The 16196-nt window shown below is 36.7% G+C and overlaps 1 protein-coding gene across 1 annotated transcript; it reads left to right on the top strand.

Annotated features, from left to right (window-relative positions):
• The first annotated feature begins 14169 nt into the window (after positions 1-14169).
• Positions 14170-15582, top strand: LOC107812392 (AT-hook motif nuclear-localized protein 22-like). Its single transcript, XM_016637486.2, has one exon. The coding sequence runs from the start codon at positions 14583-14585 to the stop codon at positions 15240-15242; it is 660 nt and encodes a 219-aa protein (XP_016492972.1). The 5' UTR covers positions 14170-14582; the 3' UTR covers positions 15243-15582.
• Positions 15583-16196: the final 614 nt, after the last annotated feature.

Here is a 16196-nt window from a genome sequence, read left to right as displayed (position 1 = left end):
AAATCATGTACGGGGTAATTCTTCTCATGGGGCTTCAGCTGATGTGAAGCATATGCAATAACTCGCCCCTCCTGAGTTAATACATAACCCAAGCTAGAGTGTGAAGCGTCATAATACACAGTATACATCCCTGAACCGAAGGGCAACACTAACACTAATGTTGTAGTCAAAGCGGTCTTGAACTTCCGAAAGCCCGCCGTGCAATCATCAGACCATCTGAACGGAGCACCCTTCTGGGTCAATCTAGTCAAAGATGCTACAATAGACGAGAAGCCATCCACGAACCGATGATAAGAACCTGCTAACACCAAAAACTTTCAGATCTCGGTCGCTATCGTAAGACGAGGCCAACTCTGGACTACCTCGATTTTCCTAGGATCCACCTTAATACCCTCACCTGATACAACATGATCCAAGAAAGTCACAAAATATAATCAGAACTCGCACTTGGTGAACTTAGCATATAGTTTTTGTTCCCGTAATGTGGCAACCCCTTTGGGAGGGTGCTACTTACGAAACAAATCTAATTTACTACTTAAAACATTAAGAAGATATTAGTAAAAAAAATTCAGAATAATTTAGTAGTGAAAATAGGCCCACGCGATAAGGTTCAAAGTGCAATATTTTTATTTTTTTTAAAACACACTTCATAATTTTCTTTTTAAAATGAAATACAGTGTCAAAATATCAACATAAGGTGATATAACCCTTCTTGAATAATCAACATGTTAAGAAACTTACTAACAAAATTATACTTTCATTCAACATCACTGCCAGTTTGTATTGTACATAAATTTCAAACTATCGGGTATAAAAAAGAAAACTAGTTTTCTCCTTTGTACATATTTACAAGACAAAGTGTAAATTCAGCATATTACAAGACTTGAGTTATTAACACACCCTAAAACAGCAAAACAAGTTACTAAATTCAAGTTACAAGATTTTGGTCTTAAGATCCAACAAGCCTCCAAATAACATACATAAGTGTGACATATATATATCATGTACATGTCCCAAAACTATACAAAACCAAGGTGCATATGCAAATGTGATCTCCATAAGTGCTCCCAAAAAGACTACTCCATAAGGTCGTCTTCAAATTTCATCTCGTACATAACCTACGATAGAAAACAACTATCGCTAAGCATAAAGCTTAGTGGCATATAAACTTTGGGCTTGGAGTCATTAAATTCTCCAATTCCCCTTTTCAGTCATAGGTAGCTCAAATTTAACATAATTTAAAATAAGTGAACAAATATATCAAAAGTATCAAATATCAAACCTTGAAGTGTTTTCAAATATCAATAACAATGTTCAAGAGTCGAGAAAGCGTATGTTATCAATTCAAGAGAATTTGACAAATATCAATTTTTTGCCCAATATGTGCGTCATGCCATCACACTAAGCATAATCAGATACCAAGATGGACCGAAGCCCCAAATCAAGTAGGGTCAAAACCCAATAGTCAAGAGAATCAAGAACCATATTAAAAGTGGCTTCCTAGTTCGTACTTAACACAGACAAGTTCCATAATTTAAGGCGAGCTACAAATCCAAAGTCAAGATGGCAAAAGATCCAAATCAAGAGGCATGCCAAGATGAGTGACAAAGTCACTTCCACAAGAAGGACAAAGTCCCAACAAGAATGCAAAATAATCAAGCAAATCCGTACGAGTGGGCGATTTAGCAAATATCTTATAATACTTGATATAACACAAATACAACGATATAAATTAAAGAAAAAATAAATAAAATCTAAATTTATTTCAAACCATTCCAGCAAGTAAAAATATTACAAAGTTTATACATAAACCTTGGTGTTTTACCACAAAATAGTTCAACCACAACTTGAGGACAATCGAATCGTCTACGCCATAGACAAACCAAATTCCTCCACTTCCTCAAACACTTTCCTTAGATTTTACGAGGGTATATATACCTTAAATACATAATCAAATATCTATATAAGTTCAGTGATTTAACATGTCAAACTAAACATGATATTGATGAAAATTACCCAAAATATTTTAAACAGAAATTCTGGACAGTATCACTGTATTGTGTTGTGACTCAGTTTTGAAGATGAAAAAGGACAAACTAGACAGTATGGTCTTCAGTACAGTTGTAGAAATATATCTTAGCATTTCATAACATCTTGAATCACCCCAATATCAGTTCCGTACAAAACGTTATGCTAAAATTACTAACAGTAGTACAGGGAGTATTTTTAAGACTGAAAATCTGGGCAGCACCTGCCCTTTACTTTATGATCTATTTTCGGATAAATACAGGCAAAACTAAATTTTGGATAACAGTTATAGATCTATGAAATATATTTCTAGAAAGTCTTATATCACTTAAAATGGAGCTCTATACAAAAAGATATGAAGAAAATACTAATAACTGTCTAGTATAAAAACGGGTTTAGTAACTTACCACAAAAGAGAGGAGCAACTTGAGCTTCACCAAGAACGTGTTTTGCTGGTTAGTTTAGTGGAAATTTATGATAGTTTTTATGAAGTTTTTCAGGTGATAAGAAGGAGAGAGGGTAGGGATTTTCTTTGTCTTGAAAGAATGAAATATGAGAGGAGGTTATGGAAAAGCAAGTCAACCAAAGTAATATCTAAACTTTGGAGAAATATGAAAGATGTAGCTGCCCAACCTACTAAATATCTTTAGATAAATACAAAAGGGTGGTAGCCCAAAACCTTAATTATATAATATATTTAATTATAATTCATCAAAATAATATTTAGTGTTACACATAGCAACACCATGGAACTTCTTTGTCAATAATAACACAACCTAAAGTAAGGAATTTTCATGTATTATCAATTTCACGTTTAGGAAGTGCGAAGTAAAATATCTCCTCATTATAAAGATGCTCAATAGAAAATGCAAATATTAGTAAAAATTTGGGGTGTTACACGTAAGGTCTGAAGTACTAACCTAAATGTTGCTCGTGCTCCCCCATACTATGCAAGTAGACCAATACGTCATCAATGAAGACAATGACAAATGAGTCAAGATACGGTCTGAACACCCGATTCATCAAATCCATAAATACCTCCATGGCGTTAGTCAAGCCGAAGGACATTATTAAAAACTCATAGTACCCATACCTGGTTCGGAAAGCGGTCTTCGGAACATCTGAAGCACGAATCTTTAGCTGATGATACCCAGATCTCAAGTCGATCTTAGAGAACACCCTGGAAGCCTGTAACTGGTCAAACAAGTCATCAATGCTCGGCAATGGGCACTTGTTCTTGATGGTGACTTTGTTCAACTGGCGGTAATCAATGCATATCCGCATACTCCCATCCTTCTTCTTCACAAATAACATCGGTGCACCCCAAGGCGACACACTTGGCCTGATGAACCCCTTCTCAAGAAACTCTTGAAGCTGCTCCTTTAACTCTCTCAGCTCCTTTGGAGCCATGCGGTAAGTCGAAGTGGAGATAGGTTAGGTGCCTAGGCACCAAATCAATACCGAAATCGATATCCCGATCCGGTGACATACCTGGTAGATCAGCAGGAAACACATTGGAAAACTCTCGTACCATCGGCACTAAATCTAACACGGGAGTCTTTGCAGTAGTATCCCGAACAAAGGCCAAATAGGCCAAACAGCCCTTCTCAACCATATGCCGAGCCTTCCAAAAAAAAAATAACCCAACTGGAAGTACCAACAGACAAACCCTTCCACTCTAATCTAGGCAACTCATGCATCGCCAAGGTAACAGTCTAGGCATGACAATCAAGAATGGCATGGTATGGAGACAACCAGTCTATGTCCAGGATAACCTCAAAATCAACCATATCGAGCAATAGAAGATTCGCTCTGGTCTCATAACCACATAAAGTCACCACAGAGGACCAGTAGACCCGATCCACAATAATAGAATCACCCACTGGTGTGGACACATATACAGGAATGCCCAAAGACTCACGAGATACATCCAGGTAAGGAGTAAATAGGGAAGAAACATAGGAATAAGTTGACCCTAGATCAAATAATACTGAGGTATCCCTACGGAAGACAAGACAGAAATAGAACCTGAGATAACTGCATCAGAGGTGACTGCCTCTGGCCTGATAGGGCAAGCATAGATTCTAGCCGGAGCGCCACCTGACTAGCCTCCACCTCTAGGGCGACCCCTACCCACCTGCCCTCCGCCTCAGGCCGGGCGGGCAGTATGGTAGTTGGTGCAGTAATCATGGGCCGATGGTCCTACTACTCGACCTTGCCCCGAAGTCTGGGACAAAACCTCTTCACGTGGCCAAACTCCCCCGACTCAAAACAACCCTTCGAAGCAGTGGACTACTGACTTGAAGTTTAACCCTGATGGCCCGAATACCCACTGGAGGAACCCTAAATAGTTGGCGGACAATAAGTAATATTTGGAATAGCACTGAAGTAGGGTTGTGCTGGAGCACTCCAAGCAGGTGATGGTGATGACTGCATGTGCCTGCTAGACTGGCCCCTCATGAACTGACCTCTTCACCCAGGTGGGTCTCAACTGAAACCACCAAACTGTCGAGGCTGCTTGTCCCTCGGTGCAAACTCTTCGCTGTGGTTGTGGATACGCTCGATCCTCCGAGCTATATACCTAACCTGATGAAAGGGAGTCCCCATATCTACCTCATGGGGCATAGAAACCTGAATCTCAGGGTGCAGACCTTCAATGAACCTCTGCACCCTCTCTGCGTCTGTTGGGAGTATAATCGCTGCACGACGAGATAAGTCAGTGAATCTCGCCTCATAGTCGGTCACAGACATATGTCCCAGACGGAGTCACTTAAACTGACCCCAAAGCTCCTCTCTCTACGAAGGTGGTATGTACTTCTCCAAGAACAGATGTATAAACGGATCCCAAGTCAAGGGAGGTGAACCTGCTAGCCTGCTAAGGAGGTAAGCCTTCCAGCATCTATGACCTTGCCCTCATGTTTAAAGGTGGTGAATTCCACCCCGTTGAACTCCAATATCCTCATGTTACGTAGCATATCCTTGCACCGGTCAACGAAATAATGTGGGTCCTCTGACCGCTCACCCCTAAAGTTAGGGGACGAAGCCTAGTCCACTTGTCCAGCCGCTTCTGCTGATCAACGGTTGTGACTGGTACGGGCTCTAGCATAGCCGCTGCAACTGGCTGGGGCTCGCCCGTAGGTAATGCCCCTGAGTTCTAATAAATGGCGGCATCGTGCCCTGGAGCCTGAATGGTAAGGGTTTGTGCTTCCCCTCCCACTTGAGATGTGGCTTGGTCTATTGGAAATAAACCAACCTGCAACATATGGCCCATAACCTCCTGAAATCCCGGAGTAGTTATGAAATCTGCAAGGGCCAGCTCAGCTGCAGGAGCCCCACCCTGCTCCTCAATAACGGGATCATCCACTGGATCCACTGGTGTACAACATGGAGCAATTCTAAGACGCCCTCGTCCTCTGACAGGAGCTGGAGCCCTTCCCCGGCCTCTGCCTCAGCCTCTATCCACGAGGGAGCAGCCCCCTTACTGCTTGGGTACATCTGTCGCGTGTGTTCTCACCATCTATGAGAGATCAATAGAAAGATACTTAGCACAATATCAACTGCACGATAGGAGATAAAGAAAGAGAGGTTTCCTAACACCATGTAGCCTCTCGAAGATAAGTATGGACATCTTCGCATCGATCCGCAAGACTCTACTAGGCCTTCCATAACTCGTGAGACCTATGTGAACCTAAAACTTTGATACCAAGCTGTCACGACTCAAAATCTGTAATAGGTCGCGATGGCACCTAACACCGCTATTAAGCAAGCCCAGAAGTGAACCTCCAATTTAGTAATCCCTTTTTAACTTTTAAACAGAAGTTTCTTTTTTAAAAAAATAAATAAATAAAATAGTAAGATCTCATGCAACCGTACATACTCTTTTCTCAAAAGAAATACCAGTGTGAGAAGTACATAACCCATAGTAATGATAAATACGATAGTACATAAATGCTGGAAGCCCCCAAAACCTGGTACCACAAGTGCATGAGCAATCTAGAAAATATACAAAACTAATACAACTACTATCTGAAGGGTAATTGACAGAAATAATAAACAAGGTAGAGGAAGACTCCGGTGCTGCAGATCGAAGCAAGGCAAGCAGCTCACCACTAAGTCTCCATAAAAGTGCAGCTACACGCACGTGTGAACATTGGTAGTACATGTCTCAGTACCTACACATTCAGTGTAGAAGTGTAGCGTGAGTACGTAAATCAATGCATACCCAATAAGTATCTAGTCTAACCTCGAAGAAGTAGTGATGAGGGGTCGATTTGACACTTACTAGTGGTCAAATAGTAATAAAAATACATAAAGTAGACATGGAGAATGTACAAAAGTAGTAATGAAACAAATAAAAGCAATTACAGTAATTCCCCACATGAATCTATATCAAATCACTAAACATGTCACAACTGGCCTTGAAGACGCTAACTCAACTGTTACCAAACCAAATCCAGTCTCTCAAGTATTAAGCACGACGTGGCTGAGGCGAATGGCCTGATCCCATAGGAATAGTGGTACTTAGTACTACCGAGGCAAACGACCCGATCACATAGGAATGGTGGTACTCAATACTGCCAACGCGAACGGCCGATCGCATAAGAGTAATTAAACACATTGTCGAGGCAAACGACCCGATCCCATAAGAATAATTTAATACACTACCGAGGCGAAAAATCCAATCCCATAAGAGTAGAGAAATTTACCTCGCTCGCAGAAGTACATGCTAGTCGAGAAGACACGGATCCATAGTTCATCAAATAGTTTCTAATTATTTTCCAAGGTAAGAGGCTAAATCAGTATCTTTATTCTAATCCTCAATCTCAGTCATAATCGAGGAAGTCAATATGCATGATAGATACAAATAGCACAATTAAGGCATGATGTGAATCTAAGTCTACCCGGACATAATATGAATATAACTACGTACGGAATCTAGTTACCTCGTGCGTACGTAACTCCCCACAAAAAGTAGCACATAATAATTAATACACCTAAGGGGATAAATTCCCTCTTACAAGGTTAGGCAAGAGACTTACCTCAATCCCAAGTCCTTAATCCGGCTCTTCAATCTCACTAGAACTTCTCTAACGACGGCGATGACTCCGAAACTAATCAAAAGTCGTATAAACTAATGTAGTAAATATTTTCTCAAAAGTTCATAATTTAACTATTAAACTAACTCTCCAACCACATCCGAAAAGTTCATAAAAGTCAACCCCAAACCCACGTGCCCGGATTTTTAAAATTTTCGAAGATAAGTGTTACCCATGACCTCACGAACTCAAAATATAATTCAATTCATTTTCATAACCAAATCCGTGATCAAATCCCAATTTTACTTGAACCCTAGGTTCTCCAAAAAATCCCACAATTTCACTAATTCCCATGTTTAATCTACCCGTAATACATGTATTTAACTTAAAAATAGATAGAATTTACTTACCTTGTAATGTTGATGAGAATTCCCCACAAAAGTGCTCTCAAATTCGCACAAGATCAAGTAAAAATATGTAGAAAAATAGGCTAAGTCCCGAATTAATTACATTCCACTGTCCAGAGATTTCCGCACCTGCGGTCAAAATCTCTGCTTCTACGGAACTGCTGTTGCGGTCACTCGTCCGCATCTGCAGAAATCACTCGACTCCCGACCAGCCGCATCTGTGGGCACATTCCGCACCTGCGAGCCCGATTCTGCGGCTCCTCGCTTGCACCTGCGGATCAGCTCACGCATATGCGACCAAGGCCAAGGTGGCTTGATCCGCACCTGCGGACCCCTCATCACAGAAGTACTTCCGCTTCTGCGAAAAAAACCTTGCTCTTGCGAACCTCATTGAGTACCCTCCATTCCGCACCTGCAACCAAGGCGCCACAACTGCGATGTCGCTTCTGCGGTCATTCCCACCGCAGGTGCGAATGCACCAGATACCTGAAACCTTCAGCACTTTGCCAAAATGCAACCAAGCTCCGTCGACCACCCGAGGCCCCCGGGACCTCGGCCAAACATGCCAATAAGTCTGAAATAACACTCCAAACTTAGTCGAAGCGTCAAATCACATCAAACAACAACCAAACGTGAATCGTACCCCAATTCAAGACTATTGAAACTAATGAATTTCCAATTTCTAAAATTGTTGTCGAAACCTATCAAACCAACTCTGATTGACCTCAAATTTTATACACAAGTCATAAATGACACAACGGACCTACTCCAACTCCAAAACCAAAAATCTGAGCTCGATATCTATAAGGTCAACTCTCAGTCAAACTTCTTAACCTTCAAGTTTCCAACTCTCGCCAATTTAAGTCACGATGACCTACGGACTTTTAAATCAATATCTGGACATACTTCTTAGTCCAATTTCGGTTCCGAGGTCGTTTACTCAAAATATTAACTCAATTCAAACTTGGCCTTCTTAGGCCACTATTAAGGAACTAAGTGTTCCGATTTCAATCTGAACCCTTTGAAACCCAAACCGACCATCTCCGCAAGTCATAAAATAGTATAAGCATATACGTAAATTCTTAATTAGGAAAATATGGATCTAGAAAGCAAAACGACTGGTCAGGTAGTTACACTTATGGTGAAAAGGGTTGGTGGTAATATGGTGGTGGTGGAGAAGATGATGGGGTTTGGAAGATAAGGAGGGGGCAGGGTTTTTTCTTTTCTATATTTTTTCCTTTGGGAAGATGAGGAGAGTGGGTTGGGGGGATAGAGTTTTTTTTTTCTTTAGATTTTCTTTTTTTTTCTTTTGATTTATGACACGTGTTAGATGTTGATTGGCGCGTGTAATAGCAATCTTTAAGTAGATGTGGTCAAACACCGAAGTGGTATGTAATAAACACATCTTTAAAAGTTTTGGTGTGTAATATTATTTTCGTGTTTAACAAGTGTGTAAGAGGGATTTGAGGACAAGGTCGATGCATAATTTTTATATTGTACACCACATATTTCATTTTTAATGTAATTAAACATACGTCCGGCAAAGATTACATATGCTAATAAAATAGTTTAGCTATCATCAATTCTAGTATTATAGTCTCTATATCATACACGTGTATATATAACTTTTCCCTCTAACTAATAGGTTGTTTGGCCAAGCTTCGAAAGCCAGCTTATTTTGAAAAGTATTTAAAAGTATTCTTTTTTTAAAGTATTTTTCTAAAAAGTATTTTTGGTGAGAAGCAGTTTGCGTATGACTAATTACTTTGAAAAGTATTTATGAGCAGCAATTTATGTTTGGCCAAACTTTTTAAAAGTAATTTTAAATGTATTTTTCTCAAAAGTAATTTCAAAAAAGTACTTTTGAGGAGAAACTACTTTTTTCTTCTCAAAAACATTTTTTTTTTCTTACAAAAATTTGGTCAAACCCTTCAATTTTGAGAAAAAAAAAATTTAAAAATATTTTTGACTTTGAATAAGCTTGGCCAAACATGCTAAAAATCACCCAACCTTATATATCAAATAACTGTATATGCATTAATGACTTTCTCAGCCAAGAAGTCTGATTGGAATAGGCCAAAATTTATCTGAAAATTAACAAACCATTAATCAAAAGAGAAAGCCAGCGATTGCCTAGGGAAGTGGCATCTTTTCGGAGTCTGAAAGGGGCAGCGTTGACAGCAGTTTTACAATTTAATTAAGTACTCTCTCGGTCTATAATAATTAATTTTTTTGGCTTTTTTTTGGGTTCAAAATAACTGGTTTTTTTAGATTTTAAGAACGGCAAAGGGCCAAATATGACTTTCTATTTTCGAAAATAGTTTAAAAATATCTCTCGTTATACTATTGGGTTATCTATACTCCTGCAGTCATACTTTGGGTTCAAATATACCCCTCATTTAAACGGAGAGACAGGTATCATCGTCTTGTTGCTCAATTCTAAATATCTCCTAATTAATTAAAAAGACTCATTACCCATACCCGAAAAATAATTTTTTTTTTTTGTAAAAACTGAAAAAAAACAAAAAAAAATTTAATAAAAACTGAAAAAACAAAAATATTTTTTTTTCCAGTTTTTACACAAAACTGCTTTAAAAACTGAATATTTTTTATAAAATAATATTTTTGTAAAAACTGGAAAAAAATCTGAAAAGCAATTAAAAACTGGAAAAAACTGAAATATTTTTAACTAAAAACTGGGAAACAAATATTGTTTTTTCAGTTTTTACAAAAAAAACATTGCTTTAGAAAATTGCTTTTTAGTTTTTTTTCAGTTTTTACAAAAATATTGTTTTAGAAAATATTTTTCAGCTTTTTTTAAAGCAGTTTTTTTGTAAAAACTAGAAAAAAAATATTTTTATTTTTTTCAATTTTTAGTAAAAAATAATTCAGTTTTTTCCAGATTTTACAAAAAAAATTACTTTAGAAAATCCATTTTCAGCTTTTTTTTGTTTCAGTTTTTACAAAAATAATATTTTAGAAAATATTTTTCAGTTTTTTCTAAAGCAGTTTTTTTGTAAAAACTCAGAAAAAAAAATATTTTCGTTTTTTTTCAGTTTTTAGTAAAAATAATTTCAGTTTTTTTCCAGTTTTTATAAAAAATAAATTGCTTTAAAAAATTATTTTTCGGGTATAGGTAATGAGTCTTTTTAATTAATTAATAGATATTTAAAATTGACCAACAGGATGATGACACGTGTCCCTCCGTTTAAATGAGGGGTATATTTGAACCTAAAGTATGACTGTAGGGGTATAGATAACCCAATAGTATAACGAGAGATATTCTTAGACTATTTTCGAAAGTAGATGGGGTATATTTGGCCCTTTGCTGTTTTAAGAATGAATTCATTATTTTTTACTTATATTGGCTTTGGAGTAAATAGTGTTAGAATATGTGTTAGGAATATTTATGATTATAAATAGTAAAGATTAATATAGTCAATTTTATTATTAATTAATGATAAAAGATGGATTTCTTAATCTGTGTGAAAATAAAGAAGAAGTCACTTGTGAACCGGAGGAAGTATCAAATATATGGTTGAACTTGGGGCCTTAAACAACATACTACCAATAATTTAGTTAAGTGCTGATTACATGTACATTTTTGTCGCTTGCTTAGTTTCGAAGACTTGAATTTCATTGTATTAACATAAAATATATTCTTAAGCTCAGATACTCGCAACTAAGTCTTCCTGGCAACAAAGATTTGGCCCACTGTTTAATGAAAAAGATTAAGAACTATGTGATTGTTTAAATTTTAGCGAAAGCACAAACTCAAAGTAATTTCTTTTCATTTGTAATTTTGGTGAACATAGCCGGTACCATGTGACACCACGGTTATTTTTAAAAATAAAAAGTAAATATACCCAAGATTACGCACATATCAAAAGAGTGTAGTGTGAAAGCAGAAATATAATTTAGGTGCCATTCACATGGGACTTTGGCATATATACTTTTGTTGTTCTTTCTTGTTTTACTGACTGGTCCGACCAGTCCCCCCCCCCCCACACACACACACCCGGCCAGAACTCCAAGGAGAAAATTAATAGAAATATGGTATATATATATATATATATATATAAAGAGTTAAGAGTTAAGAGTAATGTAACTTATTATTGTACTCAGATGACACATGGATGTAGTCTAATGTAAACGACATGTGGTTGATCAAGTACAGCTAGCATATATAATCCCCATAATTAGCATTCGAAGTTCGAACCAATAGATATGTAGCGGGCGTTTGGACATAAGAATTGTAAAATTTCAAAAAAAAAAAAAAGTTAAAAAGTTTTTCAAGTAATTAGAGTTGTATTTGGACGTGGATATAATGTTGGGTTGTTTTTGACGATTTGTGAGTAATATAAGTGAAAATTTTGAAAAATCGCTTTTTGAAATTTTTCAAATTTTCGAAAAATTTCAAAATTCATCTTCAAGTGAAAATTGAAAATTTTATGGCCAAACACCGATTTCGAAAAAAAGTGAAAAAAATCTTATGTCCAAACGGTCTCGTAATCTCATTTTACGTGACATTCTATTTTTTTTAGTCAATCCCCAAAAAAGACACTTTTTTATATTTAATCATAATTTAACTTTTAATTTTTTTTTTTTACCTTTAATAAGATGATTTTTAATCATATAAATATTTCTATAGATTATTTTAGACCATAAATTTTAAAATCATCATTTATTTCTTAAACTTTATTTCCTGTCAAATATCTTCACATGAATTAGGATGGAAGAAGTAGTTCAATTTTGACACCATTTGATATGTTTCATCTTGATTACCTCAAATTTGCATGTGCAAGAGTACTCCGGCAGAAAACGAAGAAAGAAAGAATCCAAGCAAACCAGAGTGCAAAGCTATATAGGGAAAGTGCAAAAAGGTTAACTGTAGTAGAGTTGTCTCAGATTAGGTCAATCCAACAAAAGTGCAAGTGCAAGTGCAAATTATAGTGAGAATCTTGGCAGGGTTACGTTGTAGTGTGTGTCAGCGCTAACATCGCCTTCTTTCTTTCACGCCCCACTGACTCTGACCCCCTCTCGTGCAGTTGTGCTCTCGCAATTTGCGGTCAAACCATGTGGATGTGGTTTGGACTTTTTTTTCAAATGAAATCATGACTATTTCTAATTAATGTGTTTGGAAACTGGAATTGGATAGTATATTACTAGGAGTAGCTATTATTTGAGTCAAAAACCACCTCAAGCTTATATTCAAATTGTGGATTTAGTACTTTACCAAGAGTCATCGCATCTCACTAGATCAGATATAATAAACAACCTAAATTTTTTTGTGTTTTCCATGGTCAATGTTTATTCTCATATTTCATGTTAGTTTTGTTTGTATCAATCCGATTCCTTAGCAGTCTAAAATTATTCAGTTGAACCACCCATAATTAATTGAAGTAAATGAAATTAATTAAGATGCATGTCACAAAAGAAAAGAAATGATCGGGAGAAGATGAAGATGCCAAAAAAAAAAACGTGAGATAGGGGGGATTTGACACTTTTCAAGTTTACAGAAGCATTCTGGACCCACGCGCGGTTGCTAAAACTGAGGAAAATTAAAGAATTTCATAAGACTTAAAGAGTTTGCAGAAGATAATGGTGAAAAAAATGAATTTGGATCACCCTCTCCACTTCACACTCAGGATTCACCCACACTTGCACGTTTCCTATCCGTTAGGTACAACAATAACAAAACTAGTATAATTCCACAAGTGATTCGGGAAGAATAGTATATATACCTTATCTTATGAAGGTAAAGTTGATAAATCCTATAAAGTCCGATTTAATATAATTTTGCCAGCTATGACTTCTTCACAACTTGTTCGTAGTATCGGTTATCTAACCTGGCCATGTAAAACAACTAAGTTAAAGCAAAGATCTATTAATTACTTATTTACATTTGGAGTACGCCTTGCTCGTTTTTTTCTATTTTTTTCTATTGGGAAGAAGAAAAAGAAAGCTAGTAACCTACAAATGAAAGCTAGTCAAGTAGCAACATATATGAACTTTATAGTCCATGCAAGTAGTTAAACATACTGCAGTACTATGCTAAGATAAGGAAAACCTTAACCAATCACTTGCCAGTATAATGTGAGGAAAATAAGGTTTTTTTTTTCTTTTAATTTCCTTTAGTCAGCAGAAATTAAAATAAAGTTTATGGAGTATATTGAGAAATGCATATTGCCAACGAAATTGAAATAGGGATTGCGAGGTGTAGTGATTTATGCAACTATGTACATAAATAAAAAAATACTACTACTATATGTTTCATTTTATATGACCGTGCTTAAGGTACATTGAATCTTTTTAAAAAATAACTTTTGACATATAACACTAATAAGTTTTAGTTACATACACGGCATGATTTTTTTTTTTTTTACACTATATATCTATGGGTAAGTCTTTTTAAAATGCAAGATTTATAATACTGAAAATAAAATAAATTATCTACTACAACAGGATGGTATAAAAGATTCATGTTACAGTAACTTAAACTCAATTAATAATTGTTTTATATATATAAATACTAAGATATTCAAAGTACTTTTAAGTTGTAATAACTTGTCATTGAATTTTTCAAAAGAGGTGTTAATAGTGAGAAAATGTGACTTTTAAAATTAATGAGCTTCTAAGATAGGCAGTCCTTTTGATACGAGTAAAACAAATGAAGGACTGAGGAGAAATATTGATTGATTAATTTTTCTTATATACACGAAAGGGATTAGGCTCCTCTCCATTCACCTCCCATGAGCAGGCAAAATATAATTATTCAAAAAAAAAAAAAAACAACCCAACCCATATATGGAAGATCTCATAAAGTCTCTTCTCATTTCTCAAGCTTAGTTAGCTCACCCTAACTCAAACTTTGTTATCATTCTTCAAGTGAAGAACAGAAATTTACCTATTCCTTTTATAACAAGAAAGCTGTGATAAATAGGTGAACTCAGAAACCTATTCTTATGACTGAGAGTAGACACATCTCTCTAGCTCCAATCATTATAGCTTTCCTTACTGTTAATTTCATAGCTTCTTCACTCTATTACTCTTGGCTTAATTTCCATATTTCTATATCCGACAAATAAGTGTAAAATTGAAGTCAAAGACTATGGATGAAGAAGGAGAGATGGGAAGAAGGCCTAGAGGCAGGCCGACTGGATCCAAGAATAGGCCAAAACCACCCATTATCATCAACCGAGACAGCGCCAATGCACTCCGAACACATCTCATGGAAATTGCAGACGGTTGTGATATAATGGAAAGCGTTTCAAATTTTTCAAGGAGAAGGCAAAGAGGAGTTTGCATTATGAGTGGAACAGGAAATGTTACTAATGTAAACCTAAAACAACCAGCTTCACCAGGTGAAATTGCAACTCTACACGGGCGATTCGAGATCTTATCGTTATCCGGATCATTTCTTCCACCGCCAGCGCCTTCAGCAGCTTCTGGATTGACTATATATTTAGCCGGCGGGCAAGGACAAGTGGTGGGTGGTAGTGTGGTTGGAGCGCTAATGGCGTCAGGGCCGGTTGTTATTATGGCTGCTTCGTTTAGTAATGCTGCTTACGAAAGGCTTCCGTTAGAAGAAGACGATCAAAATCCACATCCAGTGGCTCCGGGAGATTCTCCGGGAGCCACCGGAGGACACGGACAACAACAACAATTATTAGCAGACGGATCGATACTTCATGGAATGCCACCAAATCTTCTTAACTCCATTCAGTTACCTCCTGAGGGCTATTGGGCAACTGGCCGACCTCCATTTTAACTTTGAAGGAATTTATACAAGGGGTATCAATTCTTTCTCTTGATCTTTTTAATTCACTCCTATTTTCTGTTATATTGGGAGATCAGGGAAGGGAAGGGGGCAGTAAGAAAATTCTATTAGCTACCAGCGATTTAGCGACTGATCAGCGATGGAGTTTGTAGCTAATTCGAGTTTTTTTGTAGTGCACAAGCGCCACAAGATTGTAAGCCTTGGTGTGGTATTCTTTCTCTTGTTTCAATTGTCTAATTAGCTTCTATCCAAGAATTCTTAGGTAAAAGAATTAGGAAAAGGATTTATATTTGGGTCGTTGACCATTTTAAGTTCGTAATTCTTTGCATTAGATATCTCCTACTTTGGATTATATCCTTTTTCTACTTGATTTTGTATTGCGTGCTTGATGATGATCAGGTTATATATGTGCGGTAATTTGATCAAGTGAACTGTGTAAATTTCCTGTTTTCTTGCTGAGTCCCATGAGCTGCTTATAATAAAAGGATTTACATTCTTTCCAACTTTATAAAGCAAGTAGAAGTGTGTACATGATTCATCTGAACAGAAAATGATACTCTTATTCCATAATTATGATACTTGACTGCAGTAATATAATGAGTATATCATTTTTTTCTGGTAAGAATGGTCTATGTATACAAGCTGGCCTAATAGAAGAAGTACAACAACAACAATAACAACGACCAGTAAAATTCCACAAGTGGGGTATGGGGAATAGTGTGTACGCAGACCTACCCCAACCCGAGGGAGTAGTGAGGCTGTTTCCGAAAGACCTCGGCTCAAGAACACAAAAAAAGATAATATATCAGTACTATCAACAAAAACCATAGAAATAATAACATCACAAGAAACCAGGAAATAGACGAAGACCTGCCTCACATAAGAAGTCTTCTCCTTAATTGCGTTATAAATGGTTTGGTATGGCAATTGGCAAACGACTGACGA

The sequence above is a fragment of the Nicotiana tabacum genome, chromosome 22 (genome assembly GCF_000715075.1).
Source record: "Nicotiana tabacum cultivar K326 chromosome 22, ASM71507v2, whole genome shotgun sequence".
Taxonomy (NCBI): Eukaryota; Viridiplantae; Streptophyta; class Magnoliopsida; order Solanales; family Solanaceae; genus Nicotiana; species Nicotiana tabacum.
Note: the sequence above shows the minus strand (reverse complement) of the source record. Positions and strands in the feature narration are given on the sequence as shown.